Below are 17638 nucleotides of genomic sequence, written 5' to 3' on the forward strand. Positions count from 1 at the left end.
CGGAGTTGCTGCCGCCCGGGGACTGAGAAGACTTCGACTGGGTGAGACCTCTCCGAGTTGTAACCCAGGATATAGACAGTTCATGTGGAAACGTCGCTGTGTTAGGCATAAAATCTTTCCGAACTGACATTAACTAAAAAACCAAGGTCCAGACTTAAGGGCAAGAGGGCGTGCGTTAGCAACTTCCGTGAGGGCCGAGCGAGCGGGTGTCGTGACTCAATCACGACACAATCACGACACAATCCCGACACTATCACGACACTATCACCACCAGATTACAACACAGTACGGACTTTAACTCTACCGCCGGTAACGAAGAATTGTAGGCATAACGACCCGCAGACAGTACGTATGCCAGGACTATTTGCGGACACAAGAGACAGCGAGCAGGATAAGAACTTGTGCGTTATTGCGGCGATGTGCAGACAGCTTTACTTGGTAGCGGCGGAAGAGTAACAGAAAACAGAACCGCATAAACAGAGACTATGTTACACCAATGGTTGTGTGTAAATAATTGTAACCAATTGTATTAACGATCGTAATTTATGTTACTAGTAATATTAAGATTATGAATGTTCAGTGTGACTTTGTATGTTTCCTAGCCTTAGTAGTTTAGATTGACGGCTTTTCGGTCGTTGGCGTTGACGAGCTAACGGCTCGCCAGAATTAAGGCTATTGTTTTTTTTTATTGTTTCAAGAATCCATCACAGAGAGTTAATTCATATGTATTGTGTTATAGTGGGATCTTGTATCGGAAGTTCAACTCCACAAGAACCCGACTTATTTACTTTTTATGTCAGTTTGAGAATCAATGAAGTACTTGTTTGTGTTATTGAGTTTGTCAATAAATTGTTATTGGAATTAACTTAACTTAGCAACTAATTTCAGAACCACCCGCAAACGTTCTTTTTCCTCCTTGTTAGGGTTTTCCTATGTCTTTAGTAAAACCCGTGACAAGAGTTATTTTTCATTAACTTCTAGTTCTCACAGATGGGTTGTATATATACGGGATTCGATAATTCTACAGCTGAGAGGTACTTTTTGACTCATGACCATAAAGAGTATAACCAAACGAACTAACGTGAACATAAAAAGAAAGTTTGAAGTCTTCTTTGTAAGGAAACTAACCTTCAAGATTGTTGTGAGTCTGCCTGTACAATTAAAGTAAACATCATTCAAATACGTGTTCACGGAATGGAATTTTCCACAAGTTTTAAATCATCCACAGTACGTTTAGGTTTAAAAGATTTAGTAATTTTTAGTTATTTTTTAATTAATTATGCGTCCTTGCGCCATAAAACAAAATTATATTAATATATCTAGCGTCATGTATTAACACTAATATGAATTATTTAAGTTGGTTCCAGCTCTAGTTTGTATTAATCAGGCTCAACCGATCGTACACGTTTTTACAAATAAGGGATATAAAATAGCGTTCATGACATTTAGTTTTATATTTGCATTAAAGTATTTTAATCAACATATCCATGTAATTAATTTTTTTCATTGTGTTTCTGTTCTTTCATTGGTACAAGTAGCTGTTACCCTTAGAAGATAAATAAAATTACGTAAACAGATTATTTACAACACCTACGCCAAATACAATACTTTTGGTACCTACATATAAACCTAACAACAATACTGGAAAGTATACTCTACAAAGCTCAAGCTACACATTATAATGTAAATAGTAAAAAGAATTGGTTAATCATTATATATTGAACTGGAGTATGTTGTAGCAATTTTCAAAATCTCAATATTCATTACACTGCTAGCTGCTAAGTACAGTAAACCTATGCTACATGGAAGGCTATATAGAGTTTCTGTTCCTTATCTGTTTTAAATACGTAACTTATACGTTAAAGATTTCTACAAATATAATAATTTAAGAACTAAAGATATATTTTTGGTCCGAATGAAATCACTAAGAGATGAATAATGCATGAAAGTATTCGGTGTACATCGGCTGTACAGAGACATCCGCCACGTTTCCCAGTTGCAAAAACTCCGAGTTTGAGAGCACCGGGAATCAAACCCTGGCCGTATTGATGAGAGTCTCTTGATTTATTTACATCATTTGCACACACTCACTTTGTTTGATAGGAAATATAGGTAACACTCACTAAATCACGATTATTTGTGACTGCTACTAGTCTCTTTTACATCTAGCATGCGCTTATGTTTACTTAAAAAAAACTCGTATTTATTGTATAAGTGGAATGTTAGGCAATTTTTTTAAAACTAGAAATGATATCATATAATGAAGAGAAAAACATTATTTAAAAATTCAATATATCGGTTAAATTTTTTAGACGAAGATTGGGACTTTTTTTTCAGGAACGATAGTATAAAATAGTGATTTGAGATATTTCTGAGAAAATTTTTGTAAAGGATATTTATAAACTAAATTATACATGTATAATGTAAGGAAATATAGCAGTGCCTGAAGCGCAAGACGGGACGTGGTGCGGCGCAGCGCAGGTTCAGACATGCCGCGCCGCCGCCGGCCGCACACGGGCTCCCCCCCGCGCCGCGCGCGCCAAGACGAGCGGCCGCAGCAGCGCAACGCGGCCAACGCGCGCGAGAGGGCGCGCATGCGCGTGCTCAGCAAGGCCTTCTGCCGCCTCAAGACCACGCTGCCCTGGGTGCCCGCCGACACCAAGCTGTCCAAGCTGGACACCTTGCGGCTGGCCACCAGCTACATCGCCCACCTGCGCGCCATCCTCACGGACGAGGACGTGCAGCCGTCCGCCCACCCGCTCACCCTGGTACGTCTCCCGGCCTGCACCCGTGCGCCAGACCCACTGTCAGTGTTCAACCTAGCAGGTCTGCCTCGCAAACCTTCCTCCTAGCGCCCCCTTCAGCTATACTCACTGATGAAGACAAGTCAATATCCAGCTAACTGTTCATTCATCCTGTAGGTATCCCCTAATTAACATCTACCGTGTGCACCCATGCGCTAAACTCACTGATGAATATAAGTCAATATCCACCTAACTGTTCATCTTAGTAGGTATCCCCACCTACCTTTTTCCATGCCATGTACACTTATGCACTAAACTCACAAATGAAGACAAGTCTCAATATCAACGTAACTGTTCATCCTCGTAGGCATCCCTCACTTACCTTCCTCTTTGACAACCCTTGAGCTATACTCACTGATGAAGACAAGTCAATGTCCACCTAGTTGTTCATCCTGCTAGATTTACTACACCTACCTTCTTCTATGTGAACCCATTTTCTATACTCACTCATGAAGACAGGTCACTAACCAAATATCTGCTTATCTTTGAAGGTCTCCCCCCACCTGCCTTCTTCCTTGCACACTGTTCACTGTAATCACTGATGAAGACATGTCACCATTCACCTAACTGCTCAGCCTGGTAGGTTTATACTACCTACCTTCTTGTTTGTGCACAGGTGCGCTATGCTCACTGATGTCTTCAGCAGTATCTGATCGACCTGGTAGGTGTTTGCTACCTTTCTTCCTGCTTGCACACCTGCATGCCATCACTGTCAACGAGGACATAAACCATACAACCTGCTTCCTCTTCTCTGCCCTCCTCTTCACGTTCCTTATATTGTCCTCTTCCAGCTTTCCCGCTTTATGGAGTTTTCACATATTGCTTTTAGAGCATACCGCACCTGCCAGCGACTTTGTGATACTGCTGGCTAATATTTGGTATTTCACGCCTCTGCTACACGCGTAGAATATTTGGCATAGTGACAGTATGTTGTATTCACGTATGATCATAATATGCTCTTAAACAGCTGTTTCAGCCATTTTAAGATTTATTTTTATTTTATTTTATATTTGTTTATGTAGCCTCAGTAAGCTTTAATCTATTTTGCTAAATTATTTTATTTTCGTTTTGTTCCCGTAACCATGATACAAAATTTGAGAGTTACCGTTTGTATACAAATAATTATGTAGTGTGTGTCATATTTTATTTATGCATAAAATTGGTGTTTACATTACAATATATATTACCTGGTATTAGAATGAAAGAAACAGTGTTAAATTTAAGCTGTCTTTATCTTGTCTGACTTATCTTAGGTTAGTTTAAATAAAGGAGGGTACATTTCTAGATTGAGTTAGAGCTTTCTTGGTGTATATTTTAAAAAGGGGAAAATAATAGTAGTATAGCTTGGCCGGTCCGGAAACAGGCCTCAGGCGGTGGATTGAAGATTGTCGTCCGCCATCTTGGATTGTGACGTCACGGCGGCAAAAATTCCTCAAAATTCCTCAAAAATGCCTCAAAATGACTCAAAATTACCTGTTTTAAGAAAAAAAATTCCCGTTTTCGAGGGAAAAATTCCCGTTTCGAGGGAAAATTTCCCGTTTTATTCCTTAAAAATCCCAGCGGCTTAAAATTCCTAAAACTAGCTTAAGCATCCTTAACTCAAGCCAACGTTAAGCCATTTATAGGATTATGACGTCACCGCTGCAGTTTCCGTTACGCCCGCCATCTTTAACTTTTTTATTACCCGATTTTAATGAAAAAATTTAAAATTTATAAAAAAATTCAATTAATAAAATTTTAATAAAAAATATTTAAAAAACATACGTTAACGACACGGAGCTCGGAGTCCTCGGTTCGAACCCGACGAGTGCAAAAAAATAAAAATGACGACCGATCCTTCCCCCCGTGGTGGGTGCTGGCAGACTGACTCCCACCACTTTTTATCATCATCTAGTATGACGTCATGGCCGCCATCTTGTCTTCGATGCTGGAAGTCATCATCATTGTATCGTCGGCTAGAGTGCGCCGATGACATGTTAGTTTAATTCGTATCCGCTAGAGTGCAGTAATCATTTATTATTGCTGTGACACCCGCCATCTTGTCATTTGGCCGCCATCTTGAAAATCCGTAATTATTTAGCTAGAAATTCGGGAAAAGTTCCAAAATTCATTAAATAAATCACTCATTAATTTACATATTGATTCGATCGATTCCCGTCCTCGGTTCGATACCCGATCGTTGCAATAATGTTTAATCTTATGTAAAAAAAATAATTTAAATAAACCATGTTCAACATTCGTAAAGAGACTCTAAATCCTCTACGACCACCATCCTATCAGACATCAAGACCACCATATTGGAAATGTGTAATTTTAATGCTAGAGATCCGGGAAATAGTTCAGAAATCATTAAATAAATTTGTAATCCATATACTGATTGATTAGATCGACTTAGGCCCTTGGTTCGATCCCTGGCCGATACAAAACAACTTTAATTTAAAAAATACTAAAAAAGTGTTAGGTTTGAGAAAATAAAAACACCACAAGTTCTTTTAAAAAAAATTTATTACATAAATTCAATACACTACTACAAGTACAAAAAAATACACAGACAAATTACTAAAAACTTGGTTAAGATTTATTTCCGCATTTAATCTTGTGCTGTTCAAGACACTGTATAGCTGTGAGTCCTGATTTTCGAGGTCGATTAGCGAAATACTTAAAGCACATCTTACACATATAAATCTTCTGTTGATGTTTTGTAACCTGGGGTCTCACAAGTCGGGAGAAGTTTTTGATGTAGCAGTAGTGTGCAGAACCGCTTTCATTTGTCACAAGCAACAAATCGAAATGATTTTTTCTTTCTTGTTTGGTTACACGAATCGGACACACTTTATTATCCTCATTTAGCGCATACACATTAACTGAGACTTCAGGGTTATTTTTCTCAAAAACTTTTATCTGATTTAACGGCGGCGGATAGCACAGTCCATCGAAGTTGTACTTATTCTCCAAAGCATAATACCTCTTATCAACACGGTTTTGATGACTTCCCTCGACAAATCTTGCCAAAATACTCCATTTAAAACAAAACTGGTCCTTGAAGTTTTGGCAATTGACTACTGCTCTTTTGTTGACTATCGCCTCAGGTAAGGCAATAAATGATGATGTCTGATGGTATGGAAGCATACTATCACTTGATTCGTTTCCTATGCACATAATATTGTGACTATCCAGACTGTTACAATGCGAAAAAAACCTTATCGCATTTGTCGCACTTATATGTCTCTCGAGAGATTGTCAGAGACCTACTGCAGGTTATTGATGCACCACAATATTTGCATTGATGCGATGTATGCTCTTCATTAATCGATGTCTGGAATGCAGATGATGAAACTTCAGCTGATGATGGAACAGCACATATCGTTGTCTTCTCTGCAGTCGGTATCGGGATCTTCACAGCTGTCGGCACCTCAGCCATTGAGTTCTCCGCTGCCGTGGTCTCCTCTGCAGTCGGTATCAGGATCTCCGACTCCATCATCGTTGCTGCCATCGAGGTCCCCGCTGCTGACGGTAGACAGTTTATTCCGGTCAACATAACTAAATGTCACGATACTTAATGAGAGAGCACGTCCGTACTGCACCGCGGCCAGAGGTGAACTGCGGGTCCAGTCGTCCGAACCTCGCTTATATACCCGCGGTCTACTGGTATACTACATGAGTCAAAATAATGTCTGTATTTAAAATTATTTTTTTATTAGGTACCTAAAAATTGTAGAAATAAAAACACACGAGTTCAAGTTTTGCACATTTATTTATAAAGAGTACACAAATACATATTAGGTTAAGGAATCAAGCATTTTCACAAGCAAAGTCTTTAATGCCGCACGAACTGACTCGTTGACTCCGGTTCCAACTGGTTCGTTGACTCCGGTTCCAACTGGTTCGCAGGCCACAGGATCAGGAACACAGGTTTCCAGCTGGTCATCTTCTGTGACGTTGACAACTCCGACAAGACATGGTCGATGACGTCTGTGACCACGTCTACGCCTGGGCTTTGGCTCAGTGCTAGTTGGGACAGATTCACTGCCTGAACTGCGACGACGAGACGCACACCGTTTGGACGTCTGCGTAGATGCATCACAGGTCGCAACAGGTTGCAACACGTCCATGTTTGGTGTTGCACATGCAGACGAGGCGACTACCTCAGCGATGCTTGCAGGAAGGATTGTGTGTGGCCTCATGTGATAGACGGCACAGTTTCCAGGTTCGCAACAAGCTACCAGCTGCTGAGTCGGTTCGTAGGACACAGGAAAGTGCGCAAACCGCCAATGCTGAGCGCCTCCATCACAGGTTTCTGTATATGTACGTAGATACCCGGAATCCCAGTAGCTGTACTCGACACTGCTGAAGCTAGGTCTTGCGCACACGTACACGTTAGCAGGATGAAACGTAAACATCTTCTTGCAGGCCGAACGTCAACTGAAGGCACGTACATAGGTACGCCATTTATATATGCAGGCTCCTACTAACATTGAGTGTGCCATTTCTGCATTAGCTGCGAGTTTGTACAGGCACAGACACGTTCAAACTTGTCACGTATCTGCACGGCGTATATTGCACTAAGCTTGCGCAGGGAAGGACAGCCGTAGTCGGTCTGTATATCCACAATTTCAGCTGCTCCGACGTCACACAGTTCTCGTAGCCATTTCTTCTGTTCAGGTCCGGCAACGTAGATTATTTCGTTTTGCAGTAGTAAATCTTCAATAGTGTTTTTCACTTGGTGGTACGGAATTTTTCCTTCGTCCCACTCTAGTCCATGATAATATTTACATAGCCATTCATTCGACCGTTTACTTTTTTCGTCTAGTAGTTTCCACGGATTCGGAGGTCGGAAGCTGCGGGTTCGAGTCTTGTCTCCGGAGGTGACGCTAATTTCCTTGAGCACGAATCCATTTTGACTCTGGAAACCTTGCAGGTTGCAGTACATCTTGTGGCTAGCAATGCTCGGTTATAACTAAATTATCATAGAAAACGAAACGGTATTTATGTCAGAATTTTCACAAGTTTGTCTCGACAATTGTATGATGCAAGCCGATCGTGAAGTATCAGACAAAAAGCATAGGTGTTTGGCGGAATATTTCCGCTAGTCGTTATCTCGATCCTACAGTCGATGATGTTTGAATTTATTCGATCATCCTGTTTGGAAACGTCAAACACCATTAACGGCGCCTTGTTCTTGAAACTGTCGGGACTCAGTATCGGTGACTGTATCCGCCCATAGTAAGCTTGCTGAAACTTGGCGTACATTTGATATGCTAGAAGAAATCTTCCACTTTCAAAATCCATGTTCATGTCAACGTACGGATAACTTTCGCTGTTTAAAAATATTTTTACATTGCGTATTTGACAGTTATCGAATACGGAGCGACTTACTCCTGCATTGAGCTGTCTTTCGGTCTGAAGTCCAATGATGATGTATCTTGGTTTTTCCGTAGCGAAGCTGGACTTTACTATCCAATTGATACGCTGACTATGAGGCAAGCCAGGATAAGTTTCCAGGCTCCAGGATCGGAATGGCACATCGAAGTTCTTGCCATTTTCTATGTTCTTCAACATCTTGACTCGCTCAACAGTGCTCACTTGGATGTGGGGCAGCATCCACTCGATAGACTGTAGTGTTAGCGAGACATCTTGGGGGTTTTCTGCAGCGGCGACAATTGCATTAATGTGCGTGTTGGCTAGAAGCAGTACAAGCTCTTGTTTCGAATTAATGATTATATGCTTGTAGTCCTCAGCGAATCCAAGAAGCATGGGCAGAGGAACACAAACTTCGAACTTCCCTTCGGCATAAACCGGAAGCTTATATTCATCCTCGAGAGCCCAACCGGCCATCTTTGCAGCAGACAGTTCATTTGGCGTGAGTGAAAGGTAATTTTTCATAGCAGATGTTATGCCTACATCTCTCGTCTGGTCTACCTCGACACCATTGAGTACATAAGTAATGCGCTCGATTAGGTGAAGAATACCATTGCAGGATATTGATGTCGTTGTCGGATGCGTACCATCCGCTTTTGTAAGCGTGCCTCTTATACGTAGAAATGACTGCGAAGGTAAAGTACAAATATCCTGATGCTGTACAGCAATGCGTACTTCCGATGGTAGTGCGTACGGTCCGAGCAGGAAAGGCTGGTACTCGTGCAATTCCATTTTCGTAATGCTGTCATCAAAAATGACCGGATCTTCCACGTTGAGGATTTCGTCTTCCATATTTATTCGGCACTTGTCCAATACTAAGGAGATACTTTATGTTGTCAGGTGTTAACGCACCGATGTCTGGTAGAGAACTGTTCTTATTCACGGCAATACGTTTTCTTTTATAATTGTTCGGTGTTACGAACTTTATACCCATCACTTCAAGTGCAGACGTAATGTAATTTCCTTGTCTTGAAAATTCACCAATCGTCCTCGCTGGTCAACGATTCGGACGACGACTTCGTGTGCGCACTTCACGACGACTGGAACGTAAATGATACTTTGCGGTACTTCTACCAGTTTATATCCTGGCGGGACCATCGGCGAAAACTCGTGCAGCATGTTGCTTAGTCTTCCGTTGAGATACGTTCCACTTGCCAAATTACAGTTTATTCTTATGACATTCACAGGCAAAATGTTTACTGCGCGCGTAGATTCGTACGTTCTTCCTGTACCATACACCTTTGATTCGAATCCGAGCATCGTACCTATGGTCCCAGGTTTCGTAAAGTCGACATTTTCACTGCATGTTAGAATGCTTTTTTGAGTGTTTGGATTTCCACGCAGTTGAAAGTCTACATCCTGTGGTAACATATCCCTGATGTAATTTGCAATGTCATCTATTTCGTAAGAGCCAACAGGTAACTGTATTTCATGAGCGGTCCCATCGCTTTTCAGGAAGCAGATCTTGCAGTTTTCCTCGTCGATGTTCGGTATGGCATTATACGTTTGAAAATCTACGAGTCCGATACACCATTCTCCGTCTAAATCCAGAGGCAAGAAATGAACCGCCCGCAGCTCAGATGCGTGACCTGTCAAGGTAAGTGTTATCGACATGACTAATAAATTATCGTCACTGCACAACCTTTAAGTAGCAATTTTTATTGGTCAGCTAATTTTTGTTTGTTAAAAAGCGAAGACACAAGTGTCCGCAGTTTGTTTGATTTGGCCTCTGTTCCGTTTCGTAATTGTAAAACAACGTAGTGGACCGGCCCAGGTACAACCTAAGTTCTGGCGGAGGGCGTAAATTACCGAAACTGTCGTAGTACTCGGCCATGTTTCCAGTCTTTACATAGGCTACCCAGTGCGTGCCTCGACCCGCCGACGTGTCTAAATTAATTATGGCGCACTCACGTGTCTTTGGCTTGCTGGGCAAAGTGTCTCGCATAAACACGCCGCGGAAATTTGCTATTTTAAGTTTGCGTGCGTACTTTATTAAATCTACGTTGGTGAGCGGTCGTTTCGGCAAAGAACTTAGGATTTTTTCATTCGTTTCTTTTTCATGCCTCGGCCTGTCTTGTGAGGTCGTAAGTAGAGTCCTGCACCGTTTTTTTTACCGATGGCAATGGCTTCCATGCTGGCATTGTGTCGCTGTGCTCCTTTAACTGCTTGCGCTCATTCTTCGAAGTGTTGACTGCCCGCACTATACCGCTCGTTGCACCGATAAGGCCTCCGAGAGCACCCAATGCAGGCAAAAGCAAAGGAAGAAATCCTCCTATAATCTTCTTGTCGAGAGTCTGTAATTTTTGCTTGGCTTTTTGCACACCTGCACCGATCTTGCGTTTGGTCTTGCGCGAGTTAGTCTTTGACTTGATGGAGCCGGCTCGACGAGCGCCCAGTCCTAATTTCGTCTTTGCCTTCATGATCTTAGATACGCCCCACGCTGCGATTTTCTCTCCTAGTCCCGCGTTCGACGATTTACTTATATCTTCGGCTTCCTGTGCCAATGTCTCGTCGGCCCGGTGCCTGGATTCCAGATCCTTGCTTAATGAATATGCGATATCGTGCTGCTTGCACTTTTCGTCGAGAGAATTAATGCCCACGTCACCGCGAGCTAACCTTTTCGCTAGTTTAGTCCCGGGGCCGCAAAATCTGTAGCCGGGAATGTGTAGCTCGAATGGTAGGTTGTTTATCAGCGAGTTTACGAGTCCCGCACCGATGTGTTTTTGTTCTTACCTCTTCGAGTCATTACGCACAACTGACCAGAAAGTATAAATGTGTTTGATTTTATACAATTACTTTAGTACAATGCAGGTCGTCAAGCAAGACGTGTGTTTGCCAGTGTGCATTACGCAAGACGATGTATTTAGTGCGCGTGAATCACGACATGGTATATTATTACCGTCCACCGTACGTTGCATCATAGCGGGACCGTCAAACTGCGGCAAGACGTGTGTTTTACTGAGTTTACTGGAGGAACCAAATGGTCTTCGGTTCGAGAACGTTTACTTGTATTCCAAGTCGTTGCAACAGCCAAAGTACCAGCGCTTGGCCGCCGTTCTACGCTCGGTGGATGGTCTGGAGTATTTTCCGTTTAGCGATAATACCGATGTTGTACCTCCAAGCGAAGCAAAAGCCAATTCCGTGTTTGTTTTCGACGATGTAATGTGCGAGAAACAAGGCATAATACAAGAGTACTTTTCCATGGGCAGACACGCCAAGGTAGACTGCGTTTACCTGTGTCAGACGTACAGTCGTATTCCAAAACATCTCCTACGAGACAACGCAAATGTCATAGTTTTGTTTCGCATGGACGAACTTAATTTACGCCACGCTTATGATGATCACGTAAACACCGACATGACATTCCAGGAATTCAAAGACATGTGCTCCTTGTGTTGGAAAGAAGAACACGGATTCCTAGTTATAGTCAAAGACTGGCCTCTATATAAGGGCAGGTACAGACGAGGTTTCGATCAGTTTATCACCAAACATGAGTCATAGCATTTCGAAATTCGGTCGTAGCAGTCGAGACTTACGTACTGCTCTCAAGTCTCATGACGACGATATCCGCAAATACATTTCGCTACTGGCTCAAAAAGTAGACGGGGTGAAAAAGGAATTTCTTGAGTACCTCGTAGCCATAGACCAGCGCGTGGAAGCTTCGGATTCTCGCATTCGCGACATGATCGAAGTATCGAATGCACAAAGACGTGACGATCTGAGGACTTTTCAAAGTAGTCTGAAAGCATCACTATCTCAATCGTCAACAAATTCAGATTTGGCCAAACACAAGAAAGAAGTTTCTGCGAACGAATAAAAAAGTATATAAGGAGGTCTTGCAATAAGTTTTCAGCCAGTACAATGTCGGACCTGGCCAGTGCTATACAGTCTGTTCGTGAAAAATATTTACTTGCTAGACGAACCAGACTTGCACGTGAGATGGAAAATGAGGAGATATTTAAACCAATCACTAGTCGCCTCGACGAACTTAAAAACAAGGAAGAACCAGCCTTCATTGTGAAGACAGAAGTTGAAGATGAAATGCCGACTGTAAAGAAGAGAAAGTATGAACCAGATCGAGAAGAAGAGGACTTAACAAGTACAGAGTCCATGCACAAGAAAAAAATACCGAAAAAGGGACATCAAGTTAATGCAATGGTCCGACCATACCTGACATCGTTTACGAGCCGGAATAATGACACGACCTACGGAGTGTACAGAAAACATAATAAGTGGTTCCTCGGTGCTAAAGAAATAGACTTTCTACCAGGAAACATCGTGCGCGTAGCAGAGTTCAAAACGCGCGGGACTCCGGGTCTGTACGAATTGCTGTTTCGCAGGGAACCTAAAGGATATTCTCACAACGACTTACAAGAGTACAAAAAACTGCTAGAGCTAACCAATGCACATTTTCGCGATAACGATCGAGATAGTGGTGTATATAAAGATGTAGATCATGAAAAAATGGACATTCTCGCTAATCTCTTCAGTGAACTAACAATACACGGAGAAGGTTTAAAAAGGCTAGAAAGTGGTCAGACATTTGACTATGTATATTGGGACGACCCTAATGAATTAGTTGATCGCCTTAGAATTCTACATGCTTCGCTTAGTGTAGGAAACTATTCGCACATCAACGAAATAGTCTCCATACTTGAAGAACTGAAGGAAGCCGGCTACATACAATGAGTCGAACCGGAATCGCTCGCGAACTTCATGCTCCTGCTAGACGAAAATACCTTCGTCGCAAAGTCATAGTTCGTGGAATTGATGATTTATTCCAGGCGGACCTTGTTGAGATGATACCGTATTCCTATTGAATAAAGGTTTTAAGTACATGTTGACAGTCATCGATGTTTATAGCAAGTTCGCTTGGGCTAGACCTGTAAAATCAAAGACTGCAACTGACGTAACCAAGGCCATGAACAATATTTTGCGTGATGGACGTGTACCGTCGCACCTGCAAACGGACCTCGGGAAAGAATTCTACAATGCAACCTTCAAGGCTTTGATGAAGAAGTATGGCATCAAACACTACTCTACATTTAGTAACGTCAAGGCCTCCGTTATCGAAAGGTTTAACAGAACTTTGCGTTCCAAGATGTGGCGACAGTTCACGGCTAACGGAAATTACAAATGGCTTGACATCTTGTCGAAACTAATAAGCGAGTATAATTCCACTGTGCATTCTACCACGAAAATGAAGCCAAAGGACGTAACGGACAATCGCCTGCTTCAAACAGTTTTTCCCAACACGAAGAAGAAAGATCCACGAAAGCGTAAAGCTAACGTCGGTGACATTGTGCGAATCTCCAAGCAGAAAGGTATCTTCGAGAAAGGTTTCACTGCAAACTGGAGTCCCGAACTTTTCCGTGTGACACATGTTCGTGAATCAGAGCCTAGGACCTACTACCTCGAAGATTTGGACCACAAACCTATCCATGGCGGCTTCTATGCCGAAGAGATTCAGCCTACGTTGTATCCCGATACGTACTTGGTGGAGAAGATTATAAAACGAAGAAATGGACTGTCCTACGTCAAGTGGTGGGGCTTTCCACCTCGCTTTAATTCGTGGGTGGCAGATGCAGATGTCGAGAAATCCACAAAACTTTAGTAATTTGTCTGTGTATTTTTTTGTACTTGTAGTAGTGTATTGAATTTATGTAATAAATTTTTTTTAAAAGAACTTGTGGTGTTTTTATTTTCTCAAACCTAACACTTTTTTAGTATTTTTTAAATTAAAGTTGTTTTGTATCGGCCAGGGATCGAACCAAGGGCCTAAGTCGATCTAATCAATCAGTATATGGATTACAAATTTATTTAATGATTTCTGAACTATTTCCCGGATCTCTAGCATTAAAATTACACATTTCCAATATGGTGGTCTTGATGTCTGATAGGATGGTGGTCGTAGAGGATTTAGAGTCTCTTTACGAATGTTGAACATGGTTTATTTAAATTATTTTTTTTACATAAGATTAAACATTATTGCAACGATCGGGTATCGAACCGAGGACGGGAATCGATCGAATCAATATGTAAATTAATGAGTGATTTATTTAATGAATTTTGGAACTTTTCCCGAATTTCTAGCTAAATAATTACGGATTTTCAAGATGGCGGCCAAATGACAAGATGGCGGGTGTCACAGCAATAATAAATGATTACTGCACTCTAGCGGATACGAATTAAACTAACATGTCATCGGCGCACTCTAGCCAACGATACAATGATGATGGCTTCCAGCATCGAAGACAAGATGGCGGCCATGACGTCATACTAGATGATGATAAAAAGTGGTGGGAGTCAGTCTGCCAGCACCCACCACGGGGGGAAGGATCGGTCGTCATTTTTATTTTTTTGCACTCGTCGGGTTCGAACCGAGGACTCCGAGCTCCGTGTCGTTAACGTATGTTTTTTAAATATTTTTTATTAAAATTTTATTAATTGAATTTTTTTATAAATTTTAGATTTTTTCATTAAAATCGGGTAATAAAAAAGTTAAAGATGGCGGGCGTAACGGAAACTGCAGCGGTGACGTCATAATCCTATAAATGGCTTAACGTTGGCTTGAGTTAAGGATGCTTAAGCTAGTTTTAGGAATTTTAAGCCGCTGGGATTTTTAAGGAATAAAACGGGAAATTTTCCCTCGAAACGGGAATTTTTCCCTCGAAAACGGGAATTTTTTTTCTTAAAACAGGTAATTTTGAGTCATTTTGAGGCATTTTTGAGGAATTTTGAGGAATTTTTGCCGCCGTGACGTCACAATCCAAGATGGCGGACGACAATCTTCAATCCACCGCCTGAGGCCTGTTTCCGGACCGGCCAAGCTATACTACTAATAATGTATGGTTTAGTAGTCATTTCCTTTCAAATATGTATATATGTTAATATTTATTTTTATTTTGCGATAACAAACTCTTTGTTTTAATTGTTAAGTTAGTTACGTTTATGTTAAGTTTGTTTAAGATTACATTATTTCGTGTTGATTTTAACACTAAAACACATATTGAAAATCTTTATGAAAATATGATCTTTCGCTGCAGGAATTCAGCATATTCCCTTTTAGATATTTTTCTTTGTGCTTGCATGCTTATAAGTAGTCCAGTAATCTTTTATATTTTTCAATTTGGTATCACTCTCAGTATTTCATACTATGTTATATAAAGCAATGAATGTTAATGACTGCATGTCATATTTAAAATTAACCTACATTTATTGCTATCTTTATACATCACACACCTTTGTAATTAATTCATACTTGTTTTTAGTAGGAATTTATTCTCTTCTTTTCAACCAAGTTTTTTTCATAGAGATTCTTGCGCCTTATCAATATCCAGAAATGTGTTTTCAAAAATTTTCAAAACTGTTACAAAGTTCGTATTTTTGCCTTACAGCTAATATTTTATTAATGTAGGTCACTTTGGTATAAAACCATGTTGTAATTCACTTATTTTTCATTGTATAATATCCGCAAAAATGTCTCAGACATTTGTTTTGTGTAGTTTTGATTTTTTTCTGGCCCTAATAATTAATTACAATACTATCAACACTGTTTACCAGGCTTCTGTGATCGTTCTCTTTTTCCCTAATCATGTGGTACAACTTTTGTGTTCTCACTTATCTTGGGACTTTATTCTAATCTATTCTCCCCTCGTTTCGCCCCACCCAGTTGTTAAAAACAAAAATCTTTAGGGTCGCAGAGGAATAGTAGCTAGCGACAAGATAACATTATTTTCTACATGATCATTATTCAATCAAACACGCTTTACAATTGCATATTTTGAAAAGAAGGTTGTAAACATTTTCTTTCACTTTCTTTATCTAAAGAAAACATAACGGGCCATATTAATTATTTTCTGAAACAATTAAATGTTACAATTAAGTACCTCTGCGTCAGAGACTTTAAACTGCGCTTTACTGAACGACTCATCTTAAAAAGGCCGCCAGCAATATTCCAAGAAAATATTACATAGCATCAAAACATTACAACCCTTCAACTCTACCTTCAAACATATTTACTCGTCATATGGCATAACAATAATAGGCTAAATTCACATATTTGACTAGACATACTTTAAAAGATTCAAGAGGCATAAAGTACCAATTCTATAAAATATTTGATGAATATCTAATACTAATTACCTTTTAATATGAGACATGAAATTATATCTTCCGATCTAACTTGAAACAATGATAGTTCTGAAGGGTGTCGGGTTAGAATCATCAAAAAAAAAAATGCAACCAAGCAACCTCCAGTTCAGCGCTCAAGCATACAATGAAATTATCCAACAGACGCAGTTTGCTTTGTGCTCTAATAGAGACGTAATCGTTAATTGGGTTTCAAATAACGAAAAACAAATAATTTGAATGACTCGTCAGTACCATAATAAGTTACAAAAGAAAAGAGAAATTCTACAAGCAGGTCAGTGTAACTTTAATATGAAGTTATTTTCTCCTGATATTAATTTAACCAAATATAAAAATTTCTTACGTTTAAAAAATCCAAAATCAGGCACGTTAATTTTAAGTGTAGAAAATACGTAACTCATCATATAGTGATCTTACAGGCCTACAAAAGCCGAGAAGTTAATGAATGATAAATAATTACAACCTTACGTTAAATGCCCAGATATTCCATTTTTAACCAGAACAATCATTACATAAAATCATTCAGGATTATATGACAGCATGTACTCAATCTTTAATAAGAATTCAAGTAACCAGACACGTATTCATTAGAACCGTCTAAAAAATTTCATACAAACTAACAATAATACACACTAGTAGTATATGATAGTTCCTCCGGAAACAGGATTCAGGTTGTGGTGACTGTGGTGACACCCGCCATCTTGGATTGTGACGTCACGGCGGCCATCTTGGATGAGTGTAACGGGACACGGCGTAACGGGACACAGCGTAACGGGACATAACGTAACGGGACAAGTAGATCACGGCAGCCATTTTGTATCTGCCATCTTGGATGACGTCATTTTTTTTCTCGAACTTTCCGACATTTTGTTTTCCGCCATTTTGAATTATGACGTCACCGTTGCAATTTCCGTTACGTCCGCCATCTTTAACTTTTTTATTTATTATCCGATTTTAATGAAAAATTTTTTAAAATATATAAAAAAATTAAATTAATAAAATTTTAATAATTTTTTTTTTAAAAAACGTACATTTACGACACGGAGCTCGGAGTCCTCGGTTCGAACCCGACGAGGTCAAAAAATTAAAAATGGCGACCGATCCTTCCCCCTGTGGTGGCTGCTGACAGACTGGCCCCCACCACTTTTTTCAAAGCATATATATCGACAGTGAGCATGACGTCATGTCCGCCATCTTGTCTTCGATGTTGGAAACCATCATCATTGTATCGGCGGCGAGAGTGCGCTGACGCCATGTTAGTTTGA

General features: G+C 40.5%; 1 protein-coding gene across 1 annotated transcript in view; it reads left to right on the forward strand.

Annotated features, from left to right (window-relative positions):
* LOC134531366 (transcription factor 23-like) overlaps window positions 1-17638 on the forward strand; it is a 105365-nt gene that overhangs the window by 32503 nt on the left and 55224 nt on the right. Inside the window, exon 2 of the mRNA XM_063367067.1 lies at window positions 2477-2768. Within this exon, the coding sequence (XP_063223137.1) occupies window positions 2477-2768 (292 nt within the window). The remainder of the gene's footprint in view (window positions 1-2476; window positions 2769-17638) is intronic.

This window comes from Bacillus rossius, chromosome 3, assembly GCF_032445375.1.
Source record: "Bacillus rossius redtenbacheri isolate Brsri chromosome 3, Brsri_v3, whole genome shotgun sequence".
Lineage (NCBI taxonomy): Eukaryota > Metazoa > Arthropoda > Insecta > Phasmatodea > Bacillidae > Bacillus > Bacillus rossius.